General features: G+C 40.2%; 1 protein-coding gene across 7 annotated transcripts in view; it reads left to right on the forward strand.

Annotated features, from left to right (window-relative positions):
- LOC101158738 (non-muscle caldesmon) overlaps window positions 1–20,547 on the forward strand; it is an 81,022-nt gene that overhangs the window by 55,790 nt on the left and 4,685 nt on the right. For 4 of the 7 annotated variants that reach the window (XM_020714285.2, XM_020714283.2, XM_020714286.2 and 1 more), the window contains 11 exons: window positions 1,793–2,195; window positions 2,289–2,321; window positions 2,416–2,526; window positions 4,556–4,659; window positions 5,412–5,679; window positions 7,926–8,063; window positions 14,032–14,075; window positions 15,494–15,569; window positions 17,135–17,275; window positions 17,410–17,505; window positions 18,625–18,693. In XM_020714285.2, coding sequence (XP_020569944.1) covers window positions 1,793–2,195; window positions 2,289–2,321; window positions 2,416–2,526; window positions 4,556–4,659; window positions 5,412–5,679; window positions 7,926–8,063; window positions 14,032–14,075; window positions 15,494–15,569; window positions 17,135–17,275; window positions 17,410–17,505; window positions 18,625–18,693 — 1,483 coding nt within the window. Of the gene's footprint in view, window positions 1–1,792; window positions 2,196–2,288; window positions 2,322–2,415; window positions 2,527–4,555; window positions 4,660–5,411; window positions 5,680–7,925; window positions 8,064–14,031; window positions 14,076–15,493; window positions 15,570–17,134; window positions 17,276–17,409; window positions 17,506–18,624; window positions 18,694–20,183; window positions 20,237–20,547 lie in introns of all 7 variants that reach the window. The other 3 variants (XR_002293119.2, XM_011490919.3, XM_011490921.3) reach the window with 3 other exon arrangements.

Here is a 20,547-nt window from a genome sequence, read left to right on the forward strand (position 1 = left end):
GACTTTCTGTGGCAGTGAAAGATGACGCGACCAAAACCTGTGTGGGGTTTTGTGATGGGAAGCTGCTGAAGGTCTCCTACTGACCATGGGCGCATCTGAATGAAATGCCAAGGGCAAAAGCCCCCAGTGTTTCTCAAATTTATATTTATTTTTCAGCTTCCTGTAACACACTGTTTCTAACCGGTTAGTTTAAACATGCTGGACTGTTTTAATGTGAAAAATAGATTTTCAGAAGCTAAAAAAATCAGACATCAACTTTAGCCTCGTATAGGCCGGTCTATAAAAATATTGACTGACATTAAACCAGTCCATGACCTCAAGTAGGTTAGCGACATCTGCGCTAGAGGACTCGATGTGCCTCTGTTGCTTTTTATTTTCCCTTATCAGTACATATATTGGACAACCAGTCAGCTGTCGTAAATAAGACATGTTCAATGTTCCCCTAAAGCTGAACCAAACAAATGTCATCTGTATTCCACGTTTGTTTCATTAGGGTCTGCTGGACTGACCTTAAGCCCTACTCACATGCACCCGTACAGGGGTTGAACTGTACAGGTGCATGTAAGTAAACGGGACGTATCATCGTCATGCGTGTGGTGATTGTATTGTGAAGTCAATGTAAACTGCATTCACTTATGACGTACGGGTGATGCTGTCGTGCGATACCCTTACCCAACACTCTTGTCATTAATAAATCACACGCTCTCCGAACTACTATTGTAACTCTTTGACCATTAATGGAATTAACATAATTCCAACGGATTCTGCCGCAACTGGTTAAATTTCGCCCGCGAATTTCGCCGACGTTTAACGCCTCGTGACTAAACAAAGGGCACCAATGTGAGTGTGCACACCGACGCGAAAAAACGCCACGCGTTTAAGCGTCACTTTTTGAAAAAAACGCCTTTTTTGGTTTGACGCGCCGCGTCAAAAACTATACGACCAATGAGAATGGCGCTTTTGCACACGTGTCTGGAGCTTCTGAAGTTACAGTAAAACATAAATTGGGGGCGCTCATACACAAAACTGTCTTGCTGAGCACACATACGTCACGGCGAAGAAGAAAAGAAGAAATACTCCAAGTAATGTCTACACTGCCGCGAAGAAATAATGACGGACATTCTAAAATATCCCCGAACCAAGCAACTGTTGGAGCAACTGGTGCTTGAAATATTCATGTTTTCTTTGTTTGATTCTGACAAGCGTGTAAATACTTGCTCTCTTCTTCTGAGTGAAAAGCGACTTTAAGAAGCGTAAAGTTGCTCAGCGCCACCTTGTGCACAGGAGTTTTTCTATTTTACATTAAGCGCCATCTAATGTCAGGGAATGAAATTGCATGTTCGCTCGGCTCATCGTCAGCGAAAATCGCCTGGGTGTGAACACAAAAAACGTGGCGAAGAACGCTGGCGAATAACGCCTGGCGAATATTCGTCCCGGTGTGTACGGGCCTTTATGCTGTGTAAACAGTTGAAGAGTCGCAGTAGTTGAAAGAACGTCAACACTGGAGCTAAAGCTCTGGTGTTAAAGAGTTAAAGCTCCTCTCTTTGTTCAGACAGAATTGCCGTATTTAGATGGAATATGTCCTGCTATAAACCCACACAAAGATGGTGATAGCTCTGAAAAGTACACTTTGATCAGAGGTCACTCTGATTCATTTGATCCTTCGTGCCCTTCTATGCCCACATTGTCTTAATAGCTGACGACTCCTCTGACCTCAGCTGTTCCTGCTCATTACCAAAGAGAAAAAACTCAACTGCACACAATGAGAGCTTTGTGTCCTCTCTCCTCTTAGTGTGACAGAAAACGTGTCAGTTAGCGGCTCCTATGGAGACGGCGGGGATGACGAGGAGCAAGCCCTTCTGGACCGCATGGCCAAGCGCGAGGAGAGGCGGCAGCGACGCATGAAGGAGGCGCTGGAGAGGCAGAAGCAGCTGGACCCGGCCGCCTCGGAGGCCAGCGAAGGTGTGGCCCTGGAGAAAAACAACATGGAGGAGGAGAGGCCTTCCTCCTGGCGCAAGGGGCGTTACCGCGACAGCATGGACGAAGACGAGAAGACGTTCAGCTCCAGACAGGAGAAGGAGCAGGACTGGCCGACAGGGGACACAAAGGCAGCTACCGAGGAAGAGGAGGAAGAAGAGGAGCAAAAAACGACTGAGGTGGAAGTCATACCGAGAAGGTCAATCTTCAGAGAACAGGTTAGTCTTCTTCATCCTTGGACGTTCGATTGATCCATCTATTGAGGGTTTGTTTTTTTTGACCGCTGGTCCGGGCAAATGTTGTGTCTGCAGAAATCAGCTGAAGAAGGCGAAACGCAAAGCAAGGTATTATCTGTGTGTCCTTCACTCTGTCTACAGAAAATCTAGAAGTCAATCAGAGATTTGTGCGTCAAAGAGCTGCTGTAATCCTTTTTCATAGGACCTCTCTGAAGAAGACACTCACTCTGTAGTCAGGGAGAGCTTGAATCAGGCCGAGTCAGCAAAGTCAGAGGAGGAGGAGGATGCAGTAGCATCAGGGGAGGCTGAAGAGGTATCTGAGGATTGTAATGTAGATAATTCAACCCTGAACAGGAATATGTTACTAAGCAATGACACTGAAGAGGACTTTGAGGTGTCAGAAATACTGCACGCAATGGATAATGAGGTATCACTGACGCGGTAAGAAATCCAAGTAGACGTGTGATGCACAGCGCACAAGGTGTTTGTGGGTAATTTCAGTGTTTAAACAACTGAAAATGGTAATTAGGGCTGCATAAATAATGTTGTCAAAAAGAAGCGTCTCAAACTGAATTTTATCTTTAGTATATCCAAAAGAAATTACATATCTGATAAACAATAACAGTATAAATAAAGGTAAAATGATGTTTAAAATTATTCCGAATTTACTGAAAAACAAAAGCTAAGTGCTGTGGTCCTTTGCTAGAACGCGATCTCGCAGTTTCCACAATTTTCTCTGTGTTCTGCACACTGATTGGCTGTGGAGCCTGTCAATCAATCTCCTCCGTGGCGTGTCTCCTGTACAGAATGCATTCAGCTTTTATTTGTAGTATTTTTCGGAGGAGAATTAGCGTCTTGTTTTGCATAGTTTCGGGATGCAACCAGGTGCGACTTATTTGGGATTTAAAAAAAAAGGCTCATATGTTTATTTTTCCACTAACAACCGCTAGAGGGCACTGTAGATGTGTGTTTCGGTATTTGCCACTGACAGCAACGCCGAAGAAGAAGCACCGCCGAGTTCTACGCCAGGCTTGGCGGAATTGTTCAGAAGCATCGCACTTTTTTCCCTAAAGTGTGACTTGAACAGGATTTTTTTTCCCCTCTTTATTATTCTTTTTTTGGCTGCTGTGACTTTTACCCCGGAGTTACTTATAGTACTGAAAATACAGTAATACTTTTGCCAAATATTTTTATTTTCAATCCTTAAAACTAGACTAGTTTTTCTACGAAAGTTTGAACTTTAGAGTTTAAACAACAGACAAACGTGTATAAAATGGGTAGGTTGTTCGATAAGCTAGCTAGTGTTTGGCTTTATCATAACTCCAATGATAAACGAAGGACCACTGTACTTGAAACCGTATGAAACTCTGTACAGTTTTACTTTTTAAATTTAGCTAGAACTTTTGGAGTTTTGAGACGACGAGAACAATAATAGATAACAGTGAAATCCGGTGGCCAATTGAAGCCATAGCAACCTCTTATGGATAAGACTACATTGACCAAGCTGTAATCAAAGTTCAGCAACAGCATGATCATCACGCCTATGGAAGTCCAACTCCTCAAACCTGAACAGTTTTAAATCTTTTTTTAAATAATAGCTATGTTTCAATAGCTAATCCACACTAAACTGTACGATGCGATGCTTTGACTTCCTGGTTGAAGCTTTAAAAAATAAAAATAAAATTGGATCCAGGACAGTTTACCAAATGACAATAAAGATCGCGACACAATGGTAAATGGTATATTGCGTGTTATTTCAGGATTTAGGCCGAAAGTCTTAACTAGTCACAGTCCCCTTTATCCAACCAGGTTAACAATGTAAGGCTCAGCGTTTTGCCCTAGGACTCTACAACACATGGGTAGGCTAGGTGTGACCCAAACCTGCAACCTTTACTTCTGCATCACTGTAGAATATGTCAACAATGTAGCATGAAAAATTGATTTTGTTTCTACAACCGTCAACAACAAAAAAGTTGCAGCCCCAAAATTACACACACAACAAACATTAAAAAATACATTTTTTTTTACATTATTAAGATGCTGAAATTATCAAAGCACATCAACTTGTCTGATTTGGTGTGCACTGTTTGCTGTACCGTGGTGTCCCAGCTTCCTTCCATGATGTGTGGTTCCTTTCGTGAGGTGTGTGTGTTTGTTTTTAGGTTTTTGGGTTTTGTCTGCATGGTTTTCCACCTCAGCCTCACCTGTCACTCATCCTCACAGCTCCACACGAGGAGGCTTTTCTCACGTTGGCACCACATCCTCCACGCTTCCCACTAGACTACCCACCATGCCCTCGTCCCTCCCTCACTTTTTATTGTTGTCTTTGCGTACGACTACAGGTGAGCGAGGAAGACGTGGCCTGGGAGGACCCCAGGAAACACAATGGCGGGCCGTGCGAGGAAGCGGCTCTTAAACAGCACCGGAAACCCGAGAGGACCCTCAGGTAACAACGGCATTCTCACTCTGAGGCCTCGGCTTATGAAAAATTTAAGACCCGTTTCATGTTCAAACCAGACAAAAGAAAGGACCAAAAAAAGTTATTTTGTATGTCAGATAATACCTAACTTTAGCATCTCCTTTTTTCTAAATTGCATTTATGTGTTATCAGCTTGTAGGTTTAATTCTAGAAGCTCAGGAATGTTAAGCTAAAACATAAAAATGCGGATTTCTGGATCTAGAAGTTGCAGTTGCACACAAATCAACATAAAAACAATTAATAATCTGATTATTCTTTTTCTAAAGTAACTTTCTAAATTCTTCTGTACCACCTGAGACTGTTGCTACTTTTTTTGGCGAGGTGAGCATATTAGAGCTCCGCTGTGTTGTGGCTCTTTTGCTCTGATGGATGCAAACTGCTTGCATATGCTGCACAGGAACGCATTGATGCTGCGCTCTCTCTGACATTCATTGTTTGTCACGGCGGCCGGCATCAAAGCATGAAATTGTTGCCCGCGGCTTCTGCCAAGTGATTGAAAGCATATCTGATTGCGATTTTCAGACAAACAAGTTGTTGTTTTTGTTTTGATATAAAGAGCTGTGGCGGAGCCGGCGCCGTTCAGTGTCAAAGGTGACCCCACAGTAAAATGCTTAAAGCTCGGGCTCGACACCTGAGAAGTAACGCGAGCCGTGGAAGGATTGTTGATTTTTGATGCACATTCAGCCGGGTATCAAGTGCGTTTGTGCTTCTGTTGGCAGCCGCGGCAGCGTGCGCTCCCCCGAGGCCGTCGCCAGCGACGAGCAGGACGAGAACGCCCGCCTGGAAGCCGAGCGCAAACTGGAGGAGCTGAAGCGCCGGCGCGACGACGCCGAAAGCGAGGAGTTTGAGAGGATGAGGCAGAAGCAGCAGGAGGCCGAAGCCGAGCTGGAGGAGCTGAAGAGGAAGAGGGAGGAGAGGAGGAAGATTCTGGAGGAGGAGGAACGGCAGAGGAAGCAGGAGGAGGAGGAGCGAAAAGCCAGAGAGGAGGTAGTAGGATTTGGCTTTTCCACCCGTGTTTACTGAGAAGGATAAATCATATTTTCAACTATTGAATAAAAACTGAAAACCCCAAATTATTTTTAAAAAAAACGACAGCAGTGCGCTTTAAAATCCGGAGCACCTTCATTCTGGCTGTGTTTAATGATGTCAAAGGGTTTTTGAGAGGTTCAGGAGTTACAAACAACTTTAAGGCTCTGTCCACATTCCTTCCCTACTCACTACTTAGTGCACTATATAGTACATTCACCATTTTGTAGTGCTGTCTGAATCTACAATTTCAAAACCAAATTTCCCAGTAGTCTCTGCGAAAACCAGTGTGTATCAATGCTTACTAGATTGGCAAATATAGACCACAATGCATTGCGTCTGAACAATTTTTGCCAAGAGGATTATTTGAATGTATTTTTTAATAAAATATCAGCGTTTTGATCTTCAGTGGATTCATAAATGAGCTTCGCAAAAGGCTTATATTAATTCGATTTTTACTTTGTGAAATCGATGACGTCATATGAGTCCTTTAAAAAAAAAAAAGTAGTGAGCATGGTGTCCGAATTGATTTTAAAATCCATGGCACTACTATGTAGTTTTTTAGTAGTTAGGGAGTAGGGTGGGATTTCTACAACGGAGTTTTAGGGCCAGTTTACAAAAAAAAAATAAATAAATAAATATTAATGTGCAGATCATTAACATTGTAAAGGCTCTAAACTGTTTCGTATTACAAAAATCTTTTGGAGTTCGTTTCAGTTTGGCCACTAGGTGGAGCTATAGCATTACACTTTATTCCAAAAGATTTGAGCAAAGAATGCAATGCTTTAGCCCATGAATGGTTACTTTTTAAAAAAGTTTTACTTAAGAGTTTGGAAAGGTCATGCCTGTGAGTACATGAAGCTGTTCATTTAGTCAGCAATGTATGTTTGGGTTGACCAAGATTTAGCATTAGCCGTCCTATGGGAAATTCCAATTCCCAGCGGTAAATTCCATAGGCTTTACCGCTGTTTTACGTTCGGTCACCGGAAAAAAGAAAGGCACATCTAATTTTGATTTCTTAAGCTTGGTTTGATTCAGATCGATTAATCAATTTTATCAACTCAGCACTAAGCTGTGTTTTTTTTTCTTTACTTGTTAATAACAAGGTTTGGAGTTTCCGTAGTCATGGATACTACCAGTATCAGTCTGTTTTTTCTTTTTACCTCTTACTGATTTGAAGTCAGTGTTGCCACTATAATGTTTGTTTTGGCGTTATCAGTCTGGCTTTTTACGTGTTTTAAACAAGGTTGAGTGTTAATGTGAGTATGCTAACATGTAGTGATTTTGGACTGTGGGGTTTTTCTTTACGTGTTACTAACAACAGTTATAGGTTTTGTTAATACACTAATTCAGCTAATGTTTCAACTGTAGCTGACGTGTAGCGTGTTACAAACAAGTTTTAGAGTTACAGTATATGTAGTTAAAAAAGTCTGACTGACATGTGATCTTATCTCAGATTCTTTTGTAGTTTGGTGCGTCTTATACATGACATAACTTTAAAAATAGACCATTCATTTATGGTTCGCTTTTTAGTGCAGAAAGTACGGTTACCTCGGTTCAGCGTGTTCACGCGCTGTCCTTCTCCTCATACAGTACAGACCAAGAGTTTGGACACACCTTCTTATTCAAAGAGTTTTCTAGATTTTCATGACTATGAAAACTGTAGATTCACACTGAAGGCATCAAAACTGTGAACTAACACATGTGGAATTATATACATAACAAAAAAGTGTGAAACAACTGAAAATATGTCATGTTGTAGGCTTCATTTTAGCTCAGAGGCCCCGCGTCCTTCCCGCCGCCACAGCGTCTCGTCTATGTTGGTCTTGACTCGGAACGCGGCGGGCCGTCTCTTGCCGTTCTTCTCCTCTTGTATGATGTTAATGAGGCCTTTTGGTTTGTAATTAAAAGATGGCCCAGAGATACAGAGAGACTAATTAAGCAAGACATGGAAGCTGGAGAGCACTGATATACTGCCAGACTCCAGCCTTCTTTTCTCAACTCTATGCTAAACATTTAGACAGTAATTGTTCCTCAAACTGTACGCTGACATATCTGAATTGTTGACACGCGTTCATGCCAAGGTCGGTGCAGATATGAGAGCATTTTTATTATTTCTTTTCTCTTTTCAGCCTCATTCATGCACAAGTTCTTTTCAGAAAAGCGTTTATTTTCCTCTGTGTGATACTGAGGTCTTGATGTCACAGGAGGAGAAGAGGAAGATGAAGGAGGAAATCGAAAGAAGGCGGGCGGAGGCCGCTGAGAAGAGGCAGAAGGTGGATGACACGATGGACGGCGAGGGGAAACCCTTCAAATGCGTCAGTCCTCGAGGATCCTCTTTGAAGGTAGAAATAACCTGACCCCTCATGACCCCTGACCCCTCATGTTTGTATCATAGTTTTAATAAACATTAAATAAGGGTTTATTAACTGAGCTGGTTATATATGAGCTTTGTTTTGGGCAAGGAGTAAACACTCTAGTAGAAAACAGCAATTCAAATCTGTAAATGTTTTAGTTAGTCCTTCCTATGCTGTTTTTTAAGCTTCTTTTGAAAAATCTTTGTTTGAATTAAATGTTAATTATTTAAAAATGAACTTCACTTTTGAACTTACTTTCTAGGCAAACTCGTTTATAAGAAAAATTTCTGATTGTTGTCACACAAGAAGCTTGAAATTGCAACTGTTTCACTGAAAAAACTACAGTATATTTCTCTATAAGAATTTTTACCTAAAGGCTTTCTTTAGACAGAAGATCAAGTTTCAAAGGTTTTTTTTTTACTTGTCAGTTTTAGAAGTGCAGTTTTATGTAACCCTACCAACTCTTGAGTAAACAGTGATTTATTTAAAAATAAAATAATGATTTTCCAAATGCAAACAGCTGTTTATTTAGTTCACTTGGATTAAAGACTAATATATTTGCCTGTTTATAAATTCATTTAAATACTTTTCAAACTATGATTCGTACATTTAGCACTCGTGTTTACATCTTCAAGTTGACTCAGTGGCATTAAAAAAAAGAATTCTCCTTTCTGTCTGAAAATTTAGCTCATATTTCACCTAAAGAGCCTTAAAGACTAGATTTCTTTTAAAAGCCACACAGTAAATTCACACACATGCTACGTTCACACACAAGCTACATTCACACGCAAGCTACATTCACACGCAAGCTACATTCACACACATGATACATTCACACGCATGCTACATTCACACGCATGCTACATTCACACACATGATACATTCACACGCATGCTACATTCACACGCATGATACATTCACACACATGCTACATTCACACACATGCTACATTCACACATACTGAATTCACACACATGCTACATTCGCACACATGATACATTCACACGCATGCTACATTCACACACAAACTACATTCACACGCATGCTACATTCACATGCATGCTATATTCACACACATGATACATTCACATGCATGCTACATTCACACGCATGCTACATTCACACACATGCTACATTCACACGCATGATACATTCACACGCATGCTACATTCACACGCATGCTACATTCACACACATGATACATTCACACGCATGCTACATTCACACGCATGATACATTCACACACATGCTACATTCACACACATGCTACATTCACACATACTGAATTCACACACATGCTACATTCGCACACATGATACATTCACACGCATGCTACATTCACACACAAACTACATTCACACGCATGCTACATTCACATGCATGCTATATTCACACGCATGATACATTCACACGCATGCTACATTCACACGCATGCTACATTCACACGCATGCTACATTCACATGCATGCTACATTCACACGCATGCTACATTCACACGCATGCTACATTCACATGCATGCTACATTCACACGCATGCAACAAACACATGCTGAATTCACACACATAATAAATTCACACACATGCTACATTCATACACATGATACATTCACACATACTGAATTCACACACATACTGAATTCACACACATGCTACATTCACATACATGCTACATTCGCACACATGCTACATTCACACACATGCTACATTCACACGTATGCTACATTCACAAGCATGCAACAAACACATGCTGAATTCACACATACTACATTCACACACGATACAATCACACACATGCTACATTCATACACATGATACATTCACACATACTGAATTCACACACATGCTACATTCACACGCATGCTACATTCGCACACATGCTACATTCACACACATGCTACATTCGCAGGAATGCTACATTCGCACGAATGCTACATTCGCACGCATGCTACGTTCACACACAAGCTACATTCACACGCAAGCTACATTCACATGCATGCTATATTCACACACATGATACATTCACACGCATGCTACATTCACACGCATGCTACATTCACACGCATGCTACATTCACACACATGATACATTCACACGCATGCTACATTCACACGCATGATACATTCACACACATGCTACATTAACACACATGCTACATTCACACATACTGAATTCACACACATGCTACATTCGCACACATGATACATTCACACGCATGCTACATTCACACACAAGCTACATTCACACGCATGCTACATTCACATGCATGCTATATTCACACACATGATACATTCACACGCATGCTACATTCACACGCATGCTACATTCACACACATGATACATTTACACGCATGATACATTCACACGCATGCTACATTCACACGCATGCTACATTCACACGCATGCAACAAACACATGCTGAATTCACACACATAATAAATTCACACACATGCTACATTCACACACATGCTACATTCACACGTATGCTACATTCACAAGCATGCAACAAACACATGCTGAATTCACACATACTACATTCACACACATGCTACATTCACACGTATGCTACATTCACAAGCATGCAACAAACACATGCTGAATTCACACATACTACATTCACACACGATACAATCACACACATGCTACATTCATACACATGATACATTCACACATACTGAATTCACACACATGCTACATACACACGCATGCTACATTCGCACACATGCTACATTCACACACATGCTACATTCGCACGAATGCTACATTCGCACGAATGCTACATTCACACGCATGCTACATTCACACACATGATACATTCACACGCATGCTACATTCACACGCATGATACATTTACACACATGCTACATTCACACACATGCTACATTCACACATACTGAATTCACACACATGCTACATTCGCACACATGATACATTCACACACAAGCTACATTCACACGCATGCTACATTCACATGCATGCTATATTCACACACATGATACATTCACACGCATGCTACATTCACACGCATGCTACATTCACACACATGATACATTCACACGCATGATACATTCACACACATGATACATTCACACACATGCTACATTCGCACGCATGCTACATTCACACGCATGCAACAAACACATGCTGAATTCACACACATAATAAATTCACACACATGCTACATTCATACACATGATACATTCACACATACTGAATTCACACACATGCTACATTCACACGCATGCTACATTCACACGCATGCTACATTCACACACATGCTACATTCGCACACATGCTACAATCACACACATGCTACATTCACACGTATGCTACATTCACAAGCACGCAACAAACACATGCTGAATTCACACATACTACATTCACACACGATACAATCACACACATGCTACATTCATACACATGATACATTCACACATACTGAATTCACACACATGCTACATTCGCACGCATGCTACATTCTCACACATGCTACATTCACACACATGCTACATTCACACTTTAAACTCGTCTGATTGGTCAGACCATTAGGTTTATGTATGAGCCTCCAAATTTGATTGGCAGAGGAAGTTTAATGGTGAAATTGGGTTAAAATGAGCAACTGTCAAAGTTGCAGTGATTGGATTAAAAGCGCTGCAGTTGGTTGAATGGGTGCTACTGCTGCACCACGGAATCCTTAAAGGACTGATTTGATGTTGTAAAACCTTAAGTCAACTTAAAAAATAACTGAATGTATTAAATGACAGGTTGCCTGCATGCAAACCTCTCACCTCTTTTAGTTTCCTACGCAAGCTGTTATGACTGAGATGAAGGAGCACGAAAGCTCCATGAACTAAGCACCGCCTCCGAAAAAATCTGCAGCCGATTCTGCTGATATCTGCCCTGTCAGTTGAAAAAAAAAATCCTTTTTGCAAGTCCTTTTCCTTCTTATCCAGAGATAAATGTTTGTCATGGCACAAGAACATTTAATCATCTCAAATGTGAATAAATGTCTCCAATGTTGCCAAAAGGCAACTCCCACACATTGAAAATCGAGGGGGATTTTCAGCCAGAGTAGAAAATCTAATTAGTGACAGTTAGCTGTGATATCCATCTGGTCCTTCCCAGTACGATTCCAGAATGAAGGTTTAGCTCTGATAGTGAGCTCTCATCACTGTAAAGCCAGAATGGAGCTGGCAAATCACTGCTTTTGTAAATAAAACTGTTAAATGTAATTCTCCATCCCACTGCACTGGCCCGGCAGACACAGCTTTACTATGTCGTCATGTTTACTGTAGGTACCGCTATGCACGTGTTCCTCTGTGCATGTCAGCCTGTTGCATGAATTTTATATGGATTGTTGTTGATTTTTATTTCTTTTTCCCCTAAGATGTTTAATGTATTTTCTATCTAAACACTAGTTGGTTACATTAGAACACATGCGCTAATTTTATATATATCAAATGAAGGTCTGCAAAAGCCATATTTGGGGTTTTTCTTTGTTTTTGTAAAGATTAACAATCCCTTTTAATATTTTTCCTGAGAACGTCTCAACATTTTAGTAATATTTAGGAACACTTGTTAGCAAAAGAAGAGGCTAACAAGTGTTCCTAAATATTACTAACATGTTGACTTGGTATATAATTACATTTTAGTTAGCATTATGACAGTTTTGCATTAAAGTATTTCTAGATAAGGGCATAACTAAGCTAGCATTAAAATTGACTACACACTTTCATAGCTAGACATAATGCCAAAAAAAAACCTTTAAATAAATTCGCCCAGGGATTTTATTTTATTTATGTCATAGTGAAATAATTAGTTAGCAGGAAAATTGACTCCACAGTTTTGTTGCTAATTGGTTAGCATCTTTTTATTTTTTAAAGCTTCTATTTAAAACTACATTTTGGTTATTTCACCTTTAAAAAATGAAATTGCACCTAAACTAAATACTCATTAAATTAATGGAGCCACTTCCTGCTCCATTTCACTGTTGAGAGATTTTCATGCTTCACTGACCTCTGGCAGTGACCTCACTGACAGTCATTCAATATAGTTTATACACTTTTTCACCTCTTTTATTTGTAGTTCTGGAATTTGTATTTATTTTTTTGCTCTACAGCTGACTGTATGAAAAAAAAAAAGGTGTTGGTACTAGGAATAAGCTACAGGAACACACAATCCCTAAAGCTGACCTTAATGTTATCAACAGTCGCCCAGCAAACCCCTCCTCTGTATTGCAGATAAAGCGGAGTGTAATCTGGTAGAGATGGACAGAAGGCGTAAATGAAGGACAGACGGCGCGGATATGCAGGAAAGAGCTTAGGGGTTAACAGGATTACTGTAACTGCTTTGGAATGGTCATGACTCTGTAGAACGCGTCTGAGAACGGGGAATTTCCTGTCAGCGAGTATTCTGGGAACTCCCACATTCAGCTGCAGCAGCTGAGTGCAAAGTCTCTTTTTAAAAGAAGTGACTAGATTTATTTTTTTCTGCTGTGTATTTTAGTTTTTTTTACACAAACCCTTTTTGGGGGACAGAGGAACAAATGCGTTATGTTAGCCTCTTTGTCATATATCATAAACCGTCCTCTGAGATTCCCACAGTTCCTGCAGCAGCAGGGATAGGAGGCAACTTTGCCGTGATTTGTGTGTGTGCGCGCCTGTGTGTGCGCAGCGCATGTCTTTGCACAGAAAGGAACAATCGGCCGCATTGTTTTGTTGCCGGTCAGAGGACAGGAACTTAATGAGCATATGAAAAAAATGAGACAGAATGAGACGGTGCCCATTAGAAGAATTAATGGCACGAAAGCTATGCACCAAATAGCTTATAAGTTTGGGAATAATGAAGGTTCAGCCAAGACCTGAAATCACGTTTCTGTCCCCAGACTTGGCCTCAAACAGGAACTGGGTTGGAGTTTATGCAGAAAATCTTCTTTAACTTGTTTTTTTTTTCTGTACAGATTGGAGAACGGGCGGAGTTTCTGAACAAGTCGGCTCAGAAAAGGTAAAAATACCTAAATTATGTCCAAAAGTTGTATAGTTGACATAAACCTCACAACATTTTACCCAAAAACGATAGCATAGACTTGATCTGCTTGTGTTTAAAATATTAAAATGGCATTCAGATCATCTTTTGATCCATTTTCAAAGCGTTCCCAGTGGCCTTTTAATTACGACGATGCTGCTCCTTAGGCCGGGATGACAAACATCCCAATGGCAGCAGGACAGTCAAGAAAGTCTCTCCTCTAGAAGGCTTAGCTCTTTTTCAAACACTCCCAGATGTGAAGAAGATTCTTCTGTTGAAGATTCAGACTTCATCCTCTCTGATTCCTCCTCTGGTGAGGATTTGCCAGCACCGACAGATTCACAGCTGAAACAACCTCTCCACATGAGAATCACACATAAGCAGACTAAAATATTGTTGAAGAGGACGATGAGAAGATTTCATCTGTAAAAGGAAAGTCTTCCCACTTCAAGAAAGGCAATCGGCATGTTGAAGACAAACAATGGTGCCAAAAACACAGGCGCACTGGAGAAAAGTTTTCCTTGTAGACTTTGCTGCCTGTTTTCCTTATTGTGCAGTACACTGGAGAGGGGAGAGGGAGCGAAACTGTGGGCCGTCCTACCACCGATTTGCAACTCGAGGGTCCAGTCATAACAACGCTACCTTAGGAAGGGGGGAGGATTGCGCCAGAAGCTGAAATTTCCGGGGATTCTAGTGTTAACTTTAAATGCACCGTCAACCGCCGCACGTTTTGTACGTAGATCCCAAAAATGGACCTAAAAAAACACATAGCTACGTGTGAAGGCGAGAGTAGCCCAAAACTAGCATATAAACGGGCGTTTATTTAAATTTTCAGGGTGAACGCATATCGCTGAGGTCAGAGGGAATGCAGCATCACACCCCCAACCTAACGGAGGAACAAAAACGGACGAGTAATACTGGGGTCATCCAGCCGTACAGTTTTGAGCCCGATTCCAGCTCGGACGAACATGAATGTGTTTGTCTATAAATGGACATCAGAATGGAGTGGAGCAGGGAGCTAGAGCCCCACCCACCGTATTTTCTGCATCACAAATCCGTTTGTTTTTTCCCAAGGGCATTTTTTCACCTGCTCCTGATTCACAATGATTTGAATAAAGAAGTAATTCAGAAATGCAATTTGAACCCATAAGAACCCACGGTGACATCAGTGGATCATAAAAAGATCAGAAATGGATTCAGTGGTCCGCTTGGTTAATGCTAAAATACCCATAATTGTATCCAGGTCTTGTGGGTTAAGCTTAGTTTTCTTTATATTTGTCCTCCATCATCAGAAAAATGCAACAAGAACATGTTAAAAACCCAGTTTTCATTGGAGTTGGTCCTAACGGTATTATTCTGCATATTCTGCGCTTTCATCTTCTAATTCTGTCCAACAGTGCTGTGAAGGCGGCTCATTCTCCGGTGGTGTCCAAGATAGATAACAGGCTGGAGCAGTACACCTCAGCTGCTCAGGTTAGCGTGATGTGTTAGCTGTCAACCTGTTCTATTATGTTTTTTCTACAAACTCTACAGTGGCTGCAGAGCCCCATTTCCTTCAGGATTTTTGCTCACAATTTTAAAGCCATAAACACACTTTTATTTCACACCAACTACATGCAGAATTTGCTAACTAGCATGAACACGTTTTGTATCATCGCAATACATTATGATTGTATGATTATTGTCTTTATTAAGATGCAATACAGCATTTAAAAGAGTATAAACTAGGGATGTCCAAATCTGATCACATGATCGGAAATCTGGCCCAATCTCCTAGTTTCAGCCCAAATCAAATGCTGTATAAGGATCAGGAATTGAATATTTATTTTTGCTATAATTTTGATCAGTGCTATATAGTTCAAGCTTATTATTTTCAATAAATGATCCTTATTATTTTAACTAAATTCCCTACTAGACGTTTGCATATCACAACATTTTATTGCCGTAAAGCGCAGCAGAATATGGCACTAGTTTTAGCAGTTTGGGAAAGTTATCGAGGTATTTGGACTCAATAACGCTTTTAATAAATGTTAAAACCGGACAGCAAGTGTCTCTATTAGTTTGTCTTACCTTAGCGACCTGCAGAGACATTTCAAAAATATATTTTAAAGGTCATTTTAATACAAATTAAACAGAGATGGCAGTGAAGCAGCTGCTAAGGGACCGTCTACAAAGTGCAAACTCTGGGAAACGGTCATCTAAAAGGAAAAATATTTCAAAAACAACCAAAACTAATAAGTGGTTCAATTGATATGAGCTAGTTATGAATATTTAGCATATTTACGCTCCAACCACAATTTTGGAAGAATGTAATCCTTTTTTTTTAAAGAATTTTTGATGGATATGAATCACATCTGATCAAAAATGTTCAAAAGTTTTATGAGTTTAACTGAAGCTACAGTCAGCAAACGTTCTCACATGGTTATCACCTATTTTACTATTTAAGAGTGAACTATATTTTCTAGTTGATAGTTGTACGATTTTTGTTTCAAGCTACTTAACAGAAGTGCTCTGTTCAAGTGTTAAAAGATTAAAGGTGACAAAAATAAAACTCAAGACTAACTGGAACGTTGTTTTTTTAGCCCCGGAGTTCCCACAGGCTGAAATTTGGTCCATTTTTTCTTTGGATTTTTCTAATTTTGTATTTTTATGTTTTAATTTTTTTGGCCGCTGTGTTATTGGTGCTTCCTAAAACGAACAAACAAAAACCAAATTTGTTTAACTTTAAAAGCCTTGAAGAAGGTTGTTGGGTTGGGTTCTCCAGGGTACTTTTTTTTTGGCCTTGTTTTTGTTTTTTACTGTGTTACAAAAGTATTGGCTTGGGACTCGACTCCGAATCGGGTTGGGTATAAAATCGGGTGATTTTGGCTAACCAGCTTGATTTGTCTGTTGGTTCAAACCACAGTCCCAGTGTTATTCATCACATTCGTCACACTGAGTACATATGGAAGACAGTGCAGGCATGCGCCTGTTGTTATTTATTAAAGAGCAGCTTTAATATGATCACCAGTTTGAACTTTGTTTTACTCTCCATGCAGAGAGAGAATAAGGAATCTCGGTCTCCTCGCGCCGGAGCGGTGGATCTCCCCGTGGTCACCGACAGCATACGAAACATTAAGAGCATGTGGGAAAAAGGCAGCGTGTTCAACGCCCCCGGCAACGGCGGAAGTGCATTCAAGGTAATAATAATAATATTAAGAGCCCTTTATGAGGCGGAGCAGGATGAGGAAGGAGACGAGTTCTATTCCCTTCCTGCTTTGCAGCTGCGATGACAGAGACGAACCCCAATTGACCTCTGACCTTGTCCGAACAGGAAGCAGCGGTGATAAAGACGGGCGTGGCAGGCCGCATCAACGACTGGCTGAATAAAACCCCAGATGGGGGCAGAACACCAGGAGGAAAGCCAACGGTAAGTTGCTGCAACGGTGAAACTTAGAGCCGCGAGGGAAACTTCAAAGGAATCATCAGGAGCTTCTGTCACAGCTGGAGCATTTTATACATGAATTTTTTTTGTTCTTACTGGTCTGGATGTAAGTGGGAGGAGCAATGAGATGCATAAAAAAATATTGCCATTTGTAGTACTCTACTATAGTAAGAGTTTAGTGAATATTTTTTTTTCTATTGTTACATGGAAAATGTAATAATCGTCCAAAAATAAGTTTTTAACGTAAAATATATAAAATATTTTCATGTAGAATATTAATTTTCTTTTTTATGTTGCATAAAAATGCCATACGTAAAAATTAATCTTAAGAAGTCAATTATTTTTATATACATAGTATCACCATAACGAATAAAATCTTCAGAAATATAAATTACAACATTTTTATAAAGACTTAATTTTTTTTTTACATGTTATGATCAAAATAAATCATTCAAAATACAGTTAAAGACGTTTTTATTTTATTTTTTTAAATGTGTCTATATACTCATTTTGTGATCATCAAGTTTCTTTTTTTTTCCATCTTTGATCATTATTACTAATATTCCATTGTATTTTAAACTAGCTTTTATCCCGACGGGGTCATCGTACAGTTAAAATAATAAAAACAAATATAATACAAAACCACTTAAAATAAGTATTTTTATTTAATTGTAATTGTATGTTGCAACATATTTCCATTTATTTATATATTTAGAGACTTGATTCTTTTTTCCTTACCATTTTTTATTGGGTTTCTTTTTTTGGTATTTGTAGTTTTTAGCTTTTATTTGAAAACAAAAGGGAAGCACGCTAACGTGTGATCTGGCACCACCCGGCTGTCACAAGTGGAAGTCATACATGTTCAGCTCTATAGTCTTGACTTCAATGTAAATCTTTAAGTTCAGTCTCGCCCCTTCCGTTTATTGCACGTTTGTTTCTGACTCTGATGCTTAAATATTTCTGCTCCCTCATTTTACATTCCAACTTGAGCCAACTTGGCTTTATTCTCACCCTCTGCCTCTCTAGTGTCCTCTGTTGTTGCAGAGGAACCGCAGCAGATCCCACAGACGCTGAAACTCTTATTTGCTTTCTGCTTTCTTGAAGGATCTGAAGCCTGTCGACGTCACCAACAAGAGGAGTTTATGGGAAAACAAAGGCGGTGCTTCAACTAAGGTAAAACTATTGATCTCAGCTTTAGCTCCAATGTTGATTGACATAACTCCAGCAAAAAAAGCAGATTTTTTTTTATCTTTACATTGGTAAGGTGTGTCAAAAATTGTTTATTTAAAAGTTGCCACCATCATCTCCAGGGTTAAAGCGTGACAGGCATGTCCTGCCTTTAAGCGTAATTTCCGCACTATAAGGTGCATTTAATAGCCTTAATGTAATTCAAAAATTGACAACGCACATTATAATTTGGGGCGCCTTACAAAAAGATTGATTTGTTTTGTGTGTGTTTTTCAGATGTTGAAGCGATTTTGATAGGGACACAAAATGTCAGTCTTTTTTTTTTTTGTGACTTGGTAACATGGTTGGCTTTGTGTTATTGTGAAAATGCTAACGTAGCTAACATGTAGTGTTGTCCGACTATGTTTTTGTTACGTGTTAGCAGTAACGTTGGGTGTTAGCGTAGTCACAATAGTGTTTATTTTAGCGGTATCAGTCTGTGTTTTTACGTATTACCAACAAGCTTGGAAGTAGGGGTGAAGGGAAAAATTGCTTCGCCGATGAATATTTCATTTGATATTTGTATCAATTTAAAATAATGACAAGACGATATTTAATTATTTGTAAGCGTCCTTCAGACTAACTCTTGTTTTTCACTTAAAACCTCCGGCTGCTTGTTGGCAACAGAGCACACTGAGCCTCTTTGAGCAGCTCTAGGCCAAAGCAACAAGATCACGTGGGACTCTGCTTGTGTCAAAGGCTACGTGTTAGAGGCTAAGTGTTACAGGCCAAGTGTTACAGGCCAAGTGTTACAGGCCAAGTGTTACAGGCCAAGTGTTACAGGCCAAGTGTTACAGGCCAAGTGTTACAGGCCAAGTGTTACAGGCCAAGTGTTACAGGCCAAGTGTTACAGGCCAAGTGTTACAGGCCAAGTGTTACAGGCCAGGTGTTACAGGCCAGGTGTTACAGGCCAGGTGTTACAGGCCAAGTGTTACAGGCCAAGTGTTACAGGCCAAGTGTTACAGGCCAGGTGTTACAGGCCAGGTGTTACAGGCCAGGTGTTACAGGCCAGGTGTTACAGGCCAGGTGTTACAGGCCAGGTGTTACAGGCCAGGTGTTACAGGCCAGGTGTTACAGGCCAAGTGTTACAGGCCAGGTGTTACAGGCCAGGTGTTACAGGCCAGGTGTTACAGGCCAGGTAATAAGGTCTGAATGACTTATCTGACTTGTTTGTCTTGCTTAGTCTGCCTTATAGCTCAGTGCCCCTTATATATATATAACACAAGTTCAAAAATAGACTTTTCATTTACGCCTTATAATGCAGTTCATCCTATAGTGCGGAAAGTACAGCAACTGGTTTGTGGTTATGGAAAACGTTCTTCAGCTTCCAGTCGTTTTCCAGTCAACAACAAAAAAAGAGAAACTGCTGGAATCTCATGACCCTGATGTAGCAGCAGGTCAATAACACTCACTTTCTGTATGTTTTTGTGTTGAAGAACTCTCATAGCTAGTTGACCTAACTTTTCAATCTGGAATGAGGCCTGGAGAGGTAAAACAAATGAATCCCAGTTTGCTTAAAATCTCTCTTCACGTGGTTTGCTTTCACCCTGTTTGTTTTTTTGTCTTTTTTTTTTTTTCCTGTTGTCCTACTTATGACAATTCCACTCTGCTTTGCTTTGGTTGGACATTTATTTTAGCTCTTAAGACAACAAGCGTCCAAAAGTTTCAGTCCAAAACCACAGACAGATGGTTCGATGGTAAATCGTGATCCCTTAACGTTGACAGGATTCCAAAAATCGCAAAAACACTTGGAAAAAAAAACTTCAAGAAAAGCGAGAATATCAACAAACGCCTTCGTCA

The sequence above is a fragment of the Oryzias latipes genome, chromosome 23, assembly GCF_002234675.1.
Source record: "Oryzias latipes chromosome 23, ASM223467v1".
Taxonomy (NCBI): domain Eukaryota; kingdom Metazoa; phylum Chordata; class Actinopteri; order Beloniformes; family Adrianichthyidae; genus Oryzias; species Oryzias latipes.